The sequence below is a fragment of the Neovison vison genome, chromosome 7, assembly GCF_020171115.1.
Source record: "Neovison vison isolate M4711 chromosome 7, ASM_NN_V1, whole genome shotgun sequence".
Lineage (NCBI taxonomy): Eukaryota > Metazoa > Chordata > Mammalia > Carnivora > Mustelidae > Neogale > Neogale vison.
Window position 1 is genome coordinate 49531614 of NC_058097.1, and position 13193 is coordinate 49544806.

Genomic DNA, 13193 nt, shown 5'->3' on the forward strand with positions numbered 1-13193 from the left:
CGTCCGTCGTCTGCGCCTGCGCAACAACAGGTGGGGCGTGTGGTTTTTAGACGTTATCTCGCGCTGTGTACTTTAGTGTAAAGACGCAATGGGTGTCTTTTAGGTTTTCAGCCTTTATGAGAGTCTGATAGGATTTGAGGTGCGGGTGGAGAGTTGTCGGGGTGGAGGGAGAAATGAATAGGGGTGAACAAGGGAGAGAGACGGCAGGTGCGCCGCGCAGGTGCCCGAATTGGCCTCGTCGCCCGGGACACAGCGTGGGCTTCTGCGCGCGCCCCCGTGAGAGTGAGATTGGGTGCGCGCCCGCGGTGGGAGCCACGGCAGTGCAGCTGCGGGGTTGTGCGTGCGCGGAGATGACAGGAGCGGTTTGCGCTTCTCCAGGCGCGTGCCCGGGTCGGGGCGTGACCCCGGTGAGCAGTTACGCACCGGTGTGACTCAGTGACAAGTGCGCGCACCTCCAGCCTTGCAGGGTTGAAGGCAGAGCTCGGGATGGAGGGCAGGTGAGACCCATGAGATGGGAGGTTCCCAGGGTTAGGGTGCATTCTCTCAAGAGTCAGCCAGAGCCCTGCTCCCCTCAGTCGCTTTCCAGCCCCCAAATTGCCTCCTCTCCCGCGTGTTATATTCCAACATTCTCTGGTCTCTAACCCCCGTGAGTCCTTAATACGGAGGATTGAAATTGAAGGGTGATGAGGGACCTTTGAGCTTCTGAAGCTGTCAAGAGGGTTGAACCCCGGGTCATCGGGTTCATACATTAGTAATTGACTGAGGCTTCTGCCCTGGGGGACATAGGAGTGTCAGGCGTGGCTGGGGAGATAAGGATGATGAAGCTTGATGTGGAGGGACCAGACGTCAGGAGCTGCAGGGACCCAGACGCTACAAGTGCTCCAAGCCAGGATATGGGGGAAAGATCAGTACTTACTGAGCAGTTGGCATGGACTCTGCATTTCCAGGCAGTATCTCAAATTCCTCCTCTGTAATGTGGGGGTAATAGCAGAATCTGCCCTATATTGGTGAAGATAAATGAGGTAATACAGAAAGTGTTCACCAAGCAGTAAACTATCATAGTTTTCACCCCATTTAGTTTTCATAATCAGGGATGGCTTTCCTTTGGTGACCAGGTCTATTTTTCTCTTTCTTTCTTTCTTTCTTTTTTACAGATTTTATTTATTTTTTTTATTTGACAGAGACAGCAAGAGAGAGAATCCAAGCAGGGGGAGTAGGAGAGGGAGAAGCAGGCTTCCCACTGAGCAGGGAGCCCTGATGCGGGGCTTGATCACAGGACCCTGGGATTATGACCTGAGTCAAAGGCAGATGCTTAACCGACTGAGCCACCCAGGTTACCCCTAATTTTTCTTTTAAAGTGAGGAGTGGGGTGAGAGTTTGAAAACCTCAGGCAACCTACTGATAGATAGTCTGTAAGTCAATTCCCAATTTGGGTATGGTTTTGTACCTCAGAGAACACTTGGCACTCTCTGGAGACATTTTTGGTTGTTACAACAAGGAGGCAGGGGAAGGGTGTGACTGGTATTTGGTAGGTAGAGGCCAAGGATGCTTCCAAACATAGTGTGTACGGCTGGTGACTCACTGTAAAGAATTATCTGGTTCAAAACAACCGTGCCAAAGGTGAGAAACCTTGATCTAAGTGGTATTCTGCTGTGATGCACATTGGTTTCTCACCGAAAAACTAGTATCTGGTTCACAGGTTCAGGTGTTTCTGTGTTGGTTTTAGTCTCCTACTTTGCAAGTTTCTTTCACTAAGTACTTGAGCAGGTCGGAACACCACCCACATACTTTCAGCTGAGACATTGGTAAAAAAAAGGTTTACCTCAAACTGGGCGTCAGGGACAGAAAGAGGATGTGAAAACCTACCTGCCAGTTGATGCCCTGCACTGCTTGCTTAGTTGCGTGACCTTGAGTAAGTGATGAAAACTCTCTGTTCTTGAGTGTCCTCATCTGTCCAGTGGAGATGATGATAGCATAGTTGGGTTAAAGAAGTCAGCGAGTTAACCTGTGTCAAGTGTTAAGATCAGGGCTCCGTGCTTAGTAAGTGCTTGGGGCTGGGGTGCTCTGGTTCCTCAGGTCACTTCCCTGGGGCGGCAGGAATTGGTGGTGGTGAGAACCAGATCAGTCCCTCTAGCATCCACCAGCAAGCTGGCATGGTTTGGGCAGAAGTTCCTCATGGGTGCTTTGCAAGCACTTCATGTTTCGTTTATTGCAACACATTAATAATCCAGTGGAAAAGACTGTAAGCTGGTGTCAGAGGCTTCCGGAGAGGGCAGAGGACTGTGGCCACTCAGCACTTGCAGGGAAAGGTTGAGTCCCTCAGCCTGGTGTTTGCAACCAGGCCCCTGGTGACTTTTCAGCTTCCTGTGGCTCTGGCAGGTCCCACCCAATGCCAGTGTGTTTACACATGCCGTCCTCTCTTCCTGAAGACCCTCCCTCCCTCACTCCTCCTCACCACACTGATTCCTGTTTCTCATCCAGGTAGCCATGTGGACATACTTCCTCTAGGAAGCCTATAGGACCCGTCCTCTCTTGCACTGCATTAACAAACAAGCCTCCTCTGGCCTCCCACAGCCCCTGGTCCCTCACTTTTGTCAGAGGCTCTGTCACCTGAGCTGTCTCTGGCTCACTCCTCCTTTCTTGTCTCCTGCTGTTATCTGCCCCCCAGTGAGCACAGAGGCCAGGCAGGAAGCTTGCCATGCCTTAGTGGTTACCAGAAGCAGCTTGGTTCAGATCCTGGGATTACCATCCTGGTTGTGTAACTGTGGACGACTGACATTTTCTCATCTGTAAGATCGAAATAATAGTTCAGCCCTCATAGGATGACAGCAGTGGTTCTCAGCCTGGGATGATTGTGACCCCCAGAGGACATTTGACAGAGACATTTTTGTTTGTCACAAGTGGGGTAGGGGGCTACTGGCATCCAGCAGTGGTAAAACGTCTAACACAGCCTCGATAGCAAAGAACTAAAATGCCTAAAATGTCAGTACGTGCTGAGGCTGAGAGGAGGGGGCACCTGATGAGTGCTTACAGCAGCTCCTGGGCCAGAGTAAGAGCTCCAGAGATGTGAGGTGCCATGACTGCTGCTACTTATGTACAAGGAGCTTTCTTATGCCTCCATTCTCTCTGCCCAGAGTACCTTTCCCTCCCTTGGTGTGGGGGTTAAATGCCTGCTTATCCTTTGGGACCTGCCCCAAAATGCTACCTCTCAGGGGAAACCTTCCCTGAGCTCACCCTGTCCCCCAAGATTCTCCCAACCAGGTAATGGAAAGAACTTTGGAGTCACACACACAGGCCTGGACTCAAATTCATGCTTTTCTTTTTTTTCTTTTATTTATTTTTAAAGATTTTATTTATTTATTTGACAGAGATCACAGGTAGGTAGAGAGGCAGGCAGAGAGAGAGGAAGGGAAGCAGGCTCCCTGCTGAGCAGGGACTGGATTTGGGGCTCTATCCCAGGACCCTGAGATCATGACCTGAGCTGAGGGCAGAGGCTTAACCCACTGAGCCCCACCTAAACGCCCCAAGGAATGTTTTTAAGTAAGATTTGCTGTGGGGGCACTAGCTGGCCCAGTCTCCAAAAGGCATGTGACTTTTGATCTTGGGATTGTAGGTTTAAGCCCCACATTGAGTGCAGAATAACTTAAAAAAATAAAAATCTCTTAATAAGATTTCGTGTGGGGCAAAACAGGAATGAACAAGATTGTCTTAGTCACCAGGTGAGTTAAGAAAAAACATTTGTTGTGCACATGAGACCCACATCTAATAAGTAAAGACTCAAAAGTGTGAACGTGAGAGGGGAGGAAGACACACCAGGAACACAGCACAAAGAAATCCAAGTTCATCTACAACCACCAGATTTTCAAGTCAACAAGCACCGTGAGTAGTAAAGAATGTCATCGTGAATGACAAAGGAATCACCAGGTTGGCAAAACAGCTGGATGTACCTCACAACACAGACTCCAAAGAAATAAAGCCAAAATGAGCAGGATGAGAAGAAACCGGCACATTCTACAAGCACTGTGACATTTTAACACATCTTTCTCAACAATTCATCAAGCAGACAAAAAACTATAAAGCTGTGGAAAATTCGAACAAGAGCCCTGACAAGCTTGAACTAAGTAAGGGTCTGAAGTGTAACTTATAGCTGATGATGGGAAAATACAGGTTTTTCCCAGGAACGTGAGGGAAACGTACAGGGGTCCTCAGCATGGCTCTTCGGTATGGCGCCCACTGGCCGTGTGTGGCTAATGACCTGTGGCTAGTCTGATTAGAGCTGTGCCGTAAATACAAAATACCAGAGTAGAAGACTTCATGTGAAGAAAGAATGTAAAATATCTCTCCAGTAATCCTTGACCTTGTTTACATGTTGAAATCATAACATTTTTGTTATATTGGCTTAAGTGTAATGTTAAAATTAATTGTACCTGTTTATTTTTCCACTTTTTAAATGTGACTAATAGAAATGTAAAAGTATAGGGGCGCCTGGATGGCTCAGTCAGTTAGGCCTTTGCCTTCGCCTCGGGTCATGATCTCAGGGTCCTGGGATCGAGCCCCATGTCAGGCTCTCTGCTCAGCAGGGAGCCTGCTTCCCCTCCCCTTCTCTGCCTGCTTGAGATTTCTCTCTCTGTCAAATAAATAAATAAAATCTTTTTTAAAAAATGTAAAAGTACATCTGTGACTTGCATTATACTGCAGTGATACTCGCTTTGGACCATGAGAACATCTCAGCAAATTGCAAGGTTATCCCACCCCATTCCCCAGGACAAAGGGACCTTCACCAAGAAGCTTAGTACATGTACTTCTGATCCAATGAGTGGATTTTCCCATTTGGTTTTAAGATTTAGGAAATTATTAAAACAATTTTTCATACATCTTGGAACCAGCCAAGACAGAAGGGGTCTGAGTGTGTGCGTGTATGTGCATATTATAGTAATTCTAAAATACTTTTGTTTGGGAGGAAACCATTCTGAAGAATTTTGTATCCTCGCCTCATCTTTTTTAAAGATTTTATTTATTTGTTTGTTTGTTTATTTGACAGAGCACAGCAGGAGGAGAGCAGCAGGCAGTGGGAGAGGGAGAAGAAAAAAAGGCGCCTGCAGCAGGGAGCCCAATGTGGGGCTTGCATGACCTGAGCTGAAGGGACAAGCTTAACTGACTGAGCCAACCAGGCATCAGAGGTGGAAAATGTTACACATTTTCCGAGGTGATTGAGATGAAGATTGACTGCTAACGGAGTAAATATTTTATGACATGACTCAAATAGGCTTTAAGTACCTAAGAGAAAAATGCATATCAATTCTAATGAGGACCATTAATTTTTATCTAGATATTTTATTCAGTGTAACTTGAAAAAACTTTCCCCTGAGAACATTGCAGTTGAATTAAAAAAAAAATTAGCTCTATAACTCATGCTTTGGTTATTCTGAATATAAAACATCCCAACGTGAACCAACCATCACCTTAAATGACTAGAATAGAAATACACTTCCATGAGGGGAGTTGTGTGTAGACACCCCACTTGGAAGACCTCTGCTAGATAAAAGAGGTTCTATGTACCAGGAACCTGCCAGGAGGAAGGGACCTGTTCCCAGGGCGATCCAGGGAGTCCAGACTCCTTGGGGGAGACTCTAGGTCTCCCAATCACTGTAGGCCCTACTGGTTATACGTGTACCACACAGGAGCCAGACAAAGCTTACTTCCGCCTAATGAAAATATAACTTATTAAATGAGACTTGGAAACATGTCACTTGGGAAATGTGGGTGTACTAATTTGAATCATGTCATATGCATGGGAGTTGCTGCTAGTGTAAGATGTCAGGTTTTGGGTTTTTTTTTCCTTGAAATCTTATGTAACTTTGGGGAACAGTATGCAGTTGATTTCATCCTACCTGGTTCACCTTTGACCAGTAGTGAAATGGACTTTTCTGTTTTTTGAGGAAGTAATAGGAACATTTATGCTTCCACACCTACAGTCACATGATTATGCTTCCAAAATTTTTTTTTAGTACTTGAGTTCATAATTAAATTTTCTCCCCAGGAGCCCAAATGACAGTCACACTTTGTCTTAAGTCATAACCCTTGTGTTTCCAGGGCACCTGGGTGACTCAGTCTTTTAAGTGTCTGCCTTTGGCTCAGGTCATGATCCCAGCTTCCTAGGATTGAGGCCTGTGTCGGGCTCCTTGCTCAGCAGGAAGCCTGCTTCTCCCTCTCCCACTCCCTCCCTCGCTCTCTGTCAAATAAATAAATAAAATCTTTAAAAAAAAAAAAAAAAGCCACACAAAACCCTGTATTTGCAATAGGGATTGATTATAAAACGATTATAAAGCTTGTTGCCGTCCACAAAAACGTGCCTGTCACATTTCTTGTGGAGTCGGAGGGGTTCTTTTTATTCTGCTCTCCAGGAGACAGCCCACACTTTCAACAGCAGCCTTTCCTGTCCTGCAGGAGGAGGGGGAACTCTGAAGAAGTGGGCCTGTGTGTCCTAACACTGGGTGTTGTGTGTCCAACACACTCCCTTTGTTGGTGGCCCCATGGAAACTACCAGATGCAGCCGACTCCTGCATGAAGAATTACACTCTTGAGCACACATACACTGTGGAAGACTCCTTGCTCCTCCAAGCTCTCTGACCCCCTGCCTAGGAAGAGGAAATAGAGTCGTCATTGAGGCTGTGCTGGCACCTCCGACTTAACAGAGCAGCTGGACACTGGCGGGTGCAGCAGGACTCAGGAACGGTCCACACCTGGCTGCATGCACAGCTGAGAAATAGGGATTAGTATGAGCCCCGCTGTTTTCAGTGAATACTTTCGTAAACTGCTGCTGGGCCAACTCTACCAGCATGTTGCAAAGACTAGTTTTGGTCCCCAGGACTCCTGAGACATACTTGATAATCAGTTGTGATCATCTTCTGTGTGAGAATGGGGTGCATTTCCACCATATCTGGGTGTTTCTTCTCATTTTGATTAAAGGTGGGGCATCTGAATTTGGAGTGCCACTCAAAAGTTGGCTTGGTATTTTACGAACAACACTCTTTTGTATGCAGTCTTTCCAGCTGGAAAGCTAAGAGCAATTCTACCAGCAGGTAGTTCTTCCTTATTCCTGCCCCACAATACGGAATTTGCTACTGACACTCAATTCTTGTCTCCGTGCTTTGGACTTGAAGGATATTCTGTCCCCAATCACATTCCGTTTTGTCCCACATTTGAGATTCAGTACTGAGCTTGCTTCTGTAATGAGATAGTTTTTTGGTTCATCTAAAAATACGCTCGCCGAGTTAGTGACAAGGACACCAGCCTGTGTGTGACTCCAGTGCCCTTCAACTCCCCCTACCCACCGCAGGGCCTTTGTACCTGCTGTTCCCTCTGCCCAGCCACCTAGCAGAGATAGCCTCCATCCATTTCCTTCTCCACCCCTTTCGACGTATAGGTTCTTATTGCTCACTGAAACCTTTTTCTTGCCAGTCTTCCCACCAGAATGTGCGTTTCTCGGGAGTAGAGGTTTTTGCTGATTTTGCTTGTGGCAGCTTTGTTGGTTTGCACAGTAATCCTGGCACAGAAGTGATGCTTAGTGACTAGAGTTGAACAAACACTCAGCCTTTGTGCTGGGTAATGCTGGGGACCCAGGGCTGAGCTGGGCCGAGGCCTGCCCCACTCCCCGTGTGGTGAGGGAAGGAGGTCTAGACACAGATCATTCCCAGTCTGGGGGCCAGAGCAGTGATAGCTGAGATACCGGGGGCCAGGAGGGCTGAGGCAGATAGGGGAGGATGTGGAGGAGAGGAGAAATTGCGGTGGCTGAGGACGAGCAGGAGTGTATCAGGTTGCAAATCCTTCTAGCACTCACTCTTCATCATTCATTTCCTGGGCCCTCCTGTGCCAGGGGCCGAGATGAGTCAGTCCTGAACCCTGTTCTCTGCAAGCTCCTAGTCTGATGGGGGCAGATGATAGGACAGTCACAACCCAGGATGACAGACTGTGGTGGAGGTAGATAGAGAGGCTGTGTAAGCCTCTAGGAGATACTTGGTGCCCGTTACAGGGAAGAGCACCCAGAATGAATAGGAGTCATGTAGGTCCCTTTCATACAGGACGCTGGAGATATGATCAGACCTGGCACAGTCTGGAATGATCTGGAGCTGGTCGCATTGCATACTGTGTGTCCTAGTGCAGCAACCCAGTGAGCTCGATCCCACGAAGTGCCCATTACAGACAAGGACATTGAGCCTTAGAGAGAGTCACCCAAGGGAACAACCAGCTGGGGTCCACTGTGACCATGGGGTTTGGAGGCAACCAGCTGGAAGAGATGAGGCTGGAGATATGCACAAGGCAGGGTCTTCATGCGGGTGGTGCACCTTGAGCAGCTGCGCCGTTCTCTCACCCTGGTCCCCCTTCCAGCACGCAGTCAGGGAGGGTAGGTGCAGGCCCCTGCGACTGAGGTATATGGGGTAAAGGTGGGCTTTGCAAAATGGGAAGAATAACCTTCTGTTTCCTTTCCCAGAACGGAACAGCAGAGGGGGCTCCTGTTATTATTTCTGGGGGTACAGCTGCTGCTAATGGGGGCGTTCCTCTACCAGAACCACCACCGCCACAGCCTTGCCCTCTTCTTGCGTGTCCTGAGACGGGACAGGCCAGCGGTGGGAGAAGAGTTGCCCTTTTTGGTCTCGGTCTCCTCTGCAGGGACGTCTTCCCAGGATGTATACGCCAACCTCAGCGAGATCCACCCTGTGGACCGTAGGAAGGAGGACCTGCCCAGCTGCCCCCTCATCTCCCCCTACATCAGTAAGCTTGTCAAGGCATCCAACACCCTCAAACCCTGCCTTGGGCTTTGGGGAGCTAGCAGGACTCCCAGGGGAGAGGGACTCCCAGGGGAGAGGGACAGATCCTGGAAGCAGACGGCACAGGCCTGGTGACCAGGGGTGATGGAGAGATGTGCTGGTCATCTGTGGCTGCATCATAACGAATGACCCCAGAAATGAGTGTCTCTAAAAGTCACCAACTCTCAATGCGTTATTTGGGTTGGGAGTCTGGGGAAGGGTCCCGCTGGGCAGTCGTGGTCCAGGTGTTTCACGCAGTTGCAGTGTGGTATAGCTGGAGGTAAGACAGCAGCTGGAGTAGAAGCAACCCCTTCTCCCCATGCAATCTCAGAGTTGCTGCGTAGCCCCTCCCCCGGCTCATGTGGGCTTCCTCACAGCACGGCGGCTCGAGCTCTTACGCGGCAACTGCAAACTTCAGGAGCAAGTGTGCACATGAATCGGGCAGAAGTCATGATCTAGTCTCAAAAGCCATGTAGTGTCATTTCTAACATACTCTACTCATTGAAACTGTCATAAAGCACCCCCCAACCAATTTTAAGGGGTGGAGACAGACTCACCTCTCCCTGGGGGGAGCATCAAAGTCACACTATAAGAAGGGCATGTTGGGCCAGAGCCGCTGCTGGGGTTGGGCAGGTGGATGGTGGAGCCCTCAGTGAGGGAACTGGAAGAAGCAGTCCGAGGTGTAGGGAGAGTGGGTGTCCTGAGAACCACCCCACGGGAGACATCTTTAAAACAACACAAAGTTATCTTCCCACAGTTCTAGAAGCCAGAATTCCAAAATCAGGGTGTTGGGGCAGGGTTGGTTCCTTCCAGATGCTCCAAGAGAGAAGCCATCCTACGCCTCTCTCCTAGCTTCCGGTGGTTGGTGGTGATCCTTGGCTTTCCTTGGCTTGTTAGCAGGTCACTTTAATTTCTGCCTCCATGGCCACCTTCTCGCTAGGTCTTCAGATGATCTTATAAGGACACCAGTCATTACATTGAGGGCCCACCCTTATCCAGAACTTCCACATTCTAACCATCTGCATCTGCATGGACCCTATTTCCAAGGTCCCATTCTGAAGTGCTGGCGGACATGGTTTGGCGACAGCGGGGGTGGTGAGGGTGGACATGATTGAACACAGCTGGGTTGTGGCGTTTCTGGGGCAGGTCCCTGACGTCTGCCCCTTTCAGATGGCCCCTTGAGGGTGATGATCCCAGAGAACCTGACGATGGAGCAGGTGGTGAAGAAGAACCCGCTGGTGGAGCTGGGAGGCCAGTACCAGCCTCCTGATTGCTGGACACGACATCACACGGCGGTCGTGGTGCCCTACTTTGGGCAAGACCAGCACCTGCAGCACCTGCTCTTCCACCTGCACCCCTTCCTGCAGCGCCAGCAACTGCACTACGCCATCTACGTGGTGAACCAGGTACAGCTAGCACGGAGAGGGCTGGAGACAAGAAGACAGAGGGGTCTGAGCATGGCCGTGGAGAGTCAAGGTTGAAGTCGTCAGCCTCTGAGCTGACAGCATTTGGGCCAGATTTGGGGGCTGGATTTATGAGTCAAGAACTTGAATTGGAGAGAAATTAGAGCTGGGGCTATAGGCTGGGTTTAGACTGGCCGAGTCTGGGATCAGCTCATGTGGCTGTCGGAAAGACTCAGTCCCGCTGAGTCTGGGCCTCCCTGCCACCGGGGCTGGCTAGATTGGGCAATGAATCTAAGCGGTAATTTAAAGCACAGGGTTTGGAGTCCTCTGGAGGCTTGTTTGAATCTTCGTATTATCCATTAGTATCTGTGTGGTCAGAGTGAGGAACCGATCATCCATCCATCTCCTTGTCACTCAGTGTAACTATGTGTAAACTTGGGTAACTCTGCCAGTCTTTTCTCATCTATGACCCAGGGATGATAGCCCCTCCGTCGTTAGGTTGTGGGAAGCATTCACAGAGTTAATGACTCAAGGCCTGGTGCAGAGTAGGTACTCAGTAAGTGATGTGCTACTGATGATGGTGATGATGGTTTTGATGGTGCTGCTGCCGCCGGGGCTGAGGACGGTGACAGTGTGAGGATGATGGTGAGGACGATGTTGACACAGTGATGGAGGTGAGGGTATTGTGCTGATGGCATCAGAGCGGGCGAACAGGATGGTGCTGGTGCTCATGCTGGCGATGAACCTGGTGATGGCAAGTGATGCTGGTAACGATGAGAGTGATGATGGAGGAGAACAGGACGATGGAGCGAGAGGGAGAGGCAAACCCTGCCATGGTTTCTGGGCATTAGACCCAGTCTTTGATAAGAGCAGAAAGCCATAGGTGCCCCCTGCTCGCCCTAATCCCTGCCTCCTTCAGACGGTCTCTTAAAGGGGAGGTTCCTTGAGAACCTTGGAAATGGCCATGGACGGAGCCAAGGGGCTGACAATACTGACTCTGTGTAGGATGGGGGTGGGAATTCAGGAAGTTTTCCAGGGGAGGTAACCTTTGAACTGTGCCCTTGTGGACTGGTCTGGGTTTTCCAGCTCTGGTGGGAATAGGGTCCAGGCAGGAGAATGGCACTTGAAAAGGGGAGAGGACAGGCCTGGCAACTGGGGGCATGCTCTGTCTGCTGGCAAGGAAGAATGGAGCGTCTCTGTCCATCCCAGGTGCACAACACTGCCTTCAACCGGGGCAAGCTGCGCAACGTGGGGTTCTGGGAGGCCATGCAGGAGGAGGAATGGGACTGTGTCTTCTTCCATGATGTGAACCTCCTCCCAGAGGATGACCGCAACCTCTACATCTGCGACATCTTCCCTGCCCATGTGTCTGTGGCCATCGACAAGTTCGACTACAAGTAGGTGGAGGGAGGGAGCTTCCTGTGGGGGATGGTTGGCCAGGCCCTGTGCTTCCCTGGGACCGAGGCAGAGAGGGATGATGGGGCCCAAAGAAAAGCCTTATAGACAGGGGAGAACCTTCCTTTGGGATGCAGGTGTTGACTGGGGGGTGGGGGAGGGGTCAGTGATAGGGTTTTGATGGAGAACAGAGAAAAACATGTATGAAAGGACAGGTTGTCTGGGGGGCAGGAGAAGGTTATCCCAGAAGTCTGGGGAGAAAGGGCCATCAAGGGGTCACAAAGTGGGCCTGTCAGATTTAGGAGAGGGAATATCCCAGGTCAAATGAGGGCCCATCTCAAGGGGCAGAGGGAGAGCTACTCTAAGATTAGGGGAGGGGACACCTAAGGGGTCAGGGGAGTGGTTAGTTATCACAGGGGTGAGTGGGGAAGGGCAAACCCAGAAATAATGCCTGGAGATCCTAGCCAGGGCCCCTGTGGCCTGAAACTTGTTTCCAACTCTCTCTGCCTCTCAAGGCTACCCTACCGTGGTTACCTTGGGGGTGTGTTTGCCCTGCGTCCCAGTCACTACATGAAGATCAACGGCTTCCCCAATTCGTACCAGGGCTGGGATCATGAGGACCATGACATCGCTGCCAGGTGGGGGGCCCTGCTTAAGAAACCTAGCACGGGGCTGCAGGTCCCTCCATGGTGTGGGGGACACGGGCCACTGTCGCCTGAAGGGCTGAGTGTGGCATGGGTTCCCTGTCAGAGGCAGGCAACTGGCCTCCCTGCCCTCTCCCCCTGTAAGGCTGCAACTGAGCGGGATGCTTCTCTCCCGACCCCATCTGCTCTTCGGCCGCTACCACATGCTGGAGGGGCAGGACCCCAGCCACCAGCGGAGCCCCCAAAGGTAAGCTGGGGTTTGAAGCAGGATGTCCCATCTCAGGTGATCCCTAGGTCCTGGGCTCATGTGGCCGCCCTCCCTCCCCCAAGCCCCGACCTCCTGGCCTCAATCCGCCACAAAGGGCAGCAGGATAGCATCAACTCATTGGGCTATAGGCTGCTCTCCAAGGAGCTGCAGCCCCTCTACACCAACCTCACCGTGGACATCGAGTTACCCACTCCCCGGTCCTAGGAGCCCCTGTGGCAAGCTACGGGGGAGCTGGAGGCTGGACCAGGATCCCCAAGACCTGGGCTGCAGGGCAGCCCTCTCAACTGGTTTCCTATTAAAGGACAGTTTATTTTACTCACTTCTCCTCTCCGCCAACCTTCATCTCCACCCTTTCATTTCCAGGCGTTAATTCAGAGCCTCAAACTCTCAGGTTCTCTCCATGTGGCTCTAAGTGCTGACCGCACACCCGCCGGGTCATGAAAACCTGTGGCACAGGCACTGTTAGCATCATCCTTTAGAAACCCAGGGCAGAGGAGCTAAACACTTGTGTGACCGACATTTGATCAAATTTGGGTACCTGGCTCCTAGGCCCATGCCCCAGAAGAGCAGGCAGCCTGGCCGCTGTCCTGTAGCAACGAAAGCGGCAAGAACAAATGAATAGTAAAACCCGTTAGGGTGGTCCAGCCACTGAACAGATGCACGGCAGCAGGGAGAA

At 50.6% G+C, this 13193-nt stretch overlaps 1 protein-coding gene across 4 annotated transcripts in view; it reads left to right on the forward strand.

Annotated features, from left to right (window-relative positions):
- LOC122911724 (beta-1,4-galactosyltransferase 3-like) overlaps positions 1-13193 on the forward strand; it is a 17358-nt gene continuing 4165 nt past the window's right edge. The window contains exons 1-7 of one of the 4 annotated variants that reach the window (XM_044256714.1): positions 1-30; positions 8492-8772; positions 9978-10213; positions 11420-11607; positions 12121-12243; positions 12395-12496; positions 12881-13175. In XM_044256714.1, coding sequence (XP_044112649.1) covers positions 8547-8772; positions 9978-10213; positions 11420-11607; positions 12121-12243; positions 12395-12496; positions 12881-12887 — 882 coding nt within the window. In that variant the 5' untranslated portion in view covers positions 1-30; positions 8492-8546 and the 3' untranslated portion in view covers positions 12888-13175. Of the gene's footprint in view, positions 31-8491; positions 8773-9977; positions 10214-11419; positions 11608-12120; positions 12244-12394; positions 12497-12579; positions 12837-12880; positions 13176-13193 lie in introns of those variants that run through there. The other 3 variants (XM_044256711.1, XM_044256712.1, XM_044256713.1) reach the window with 3 other exon arrangements.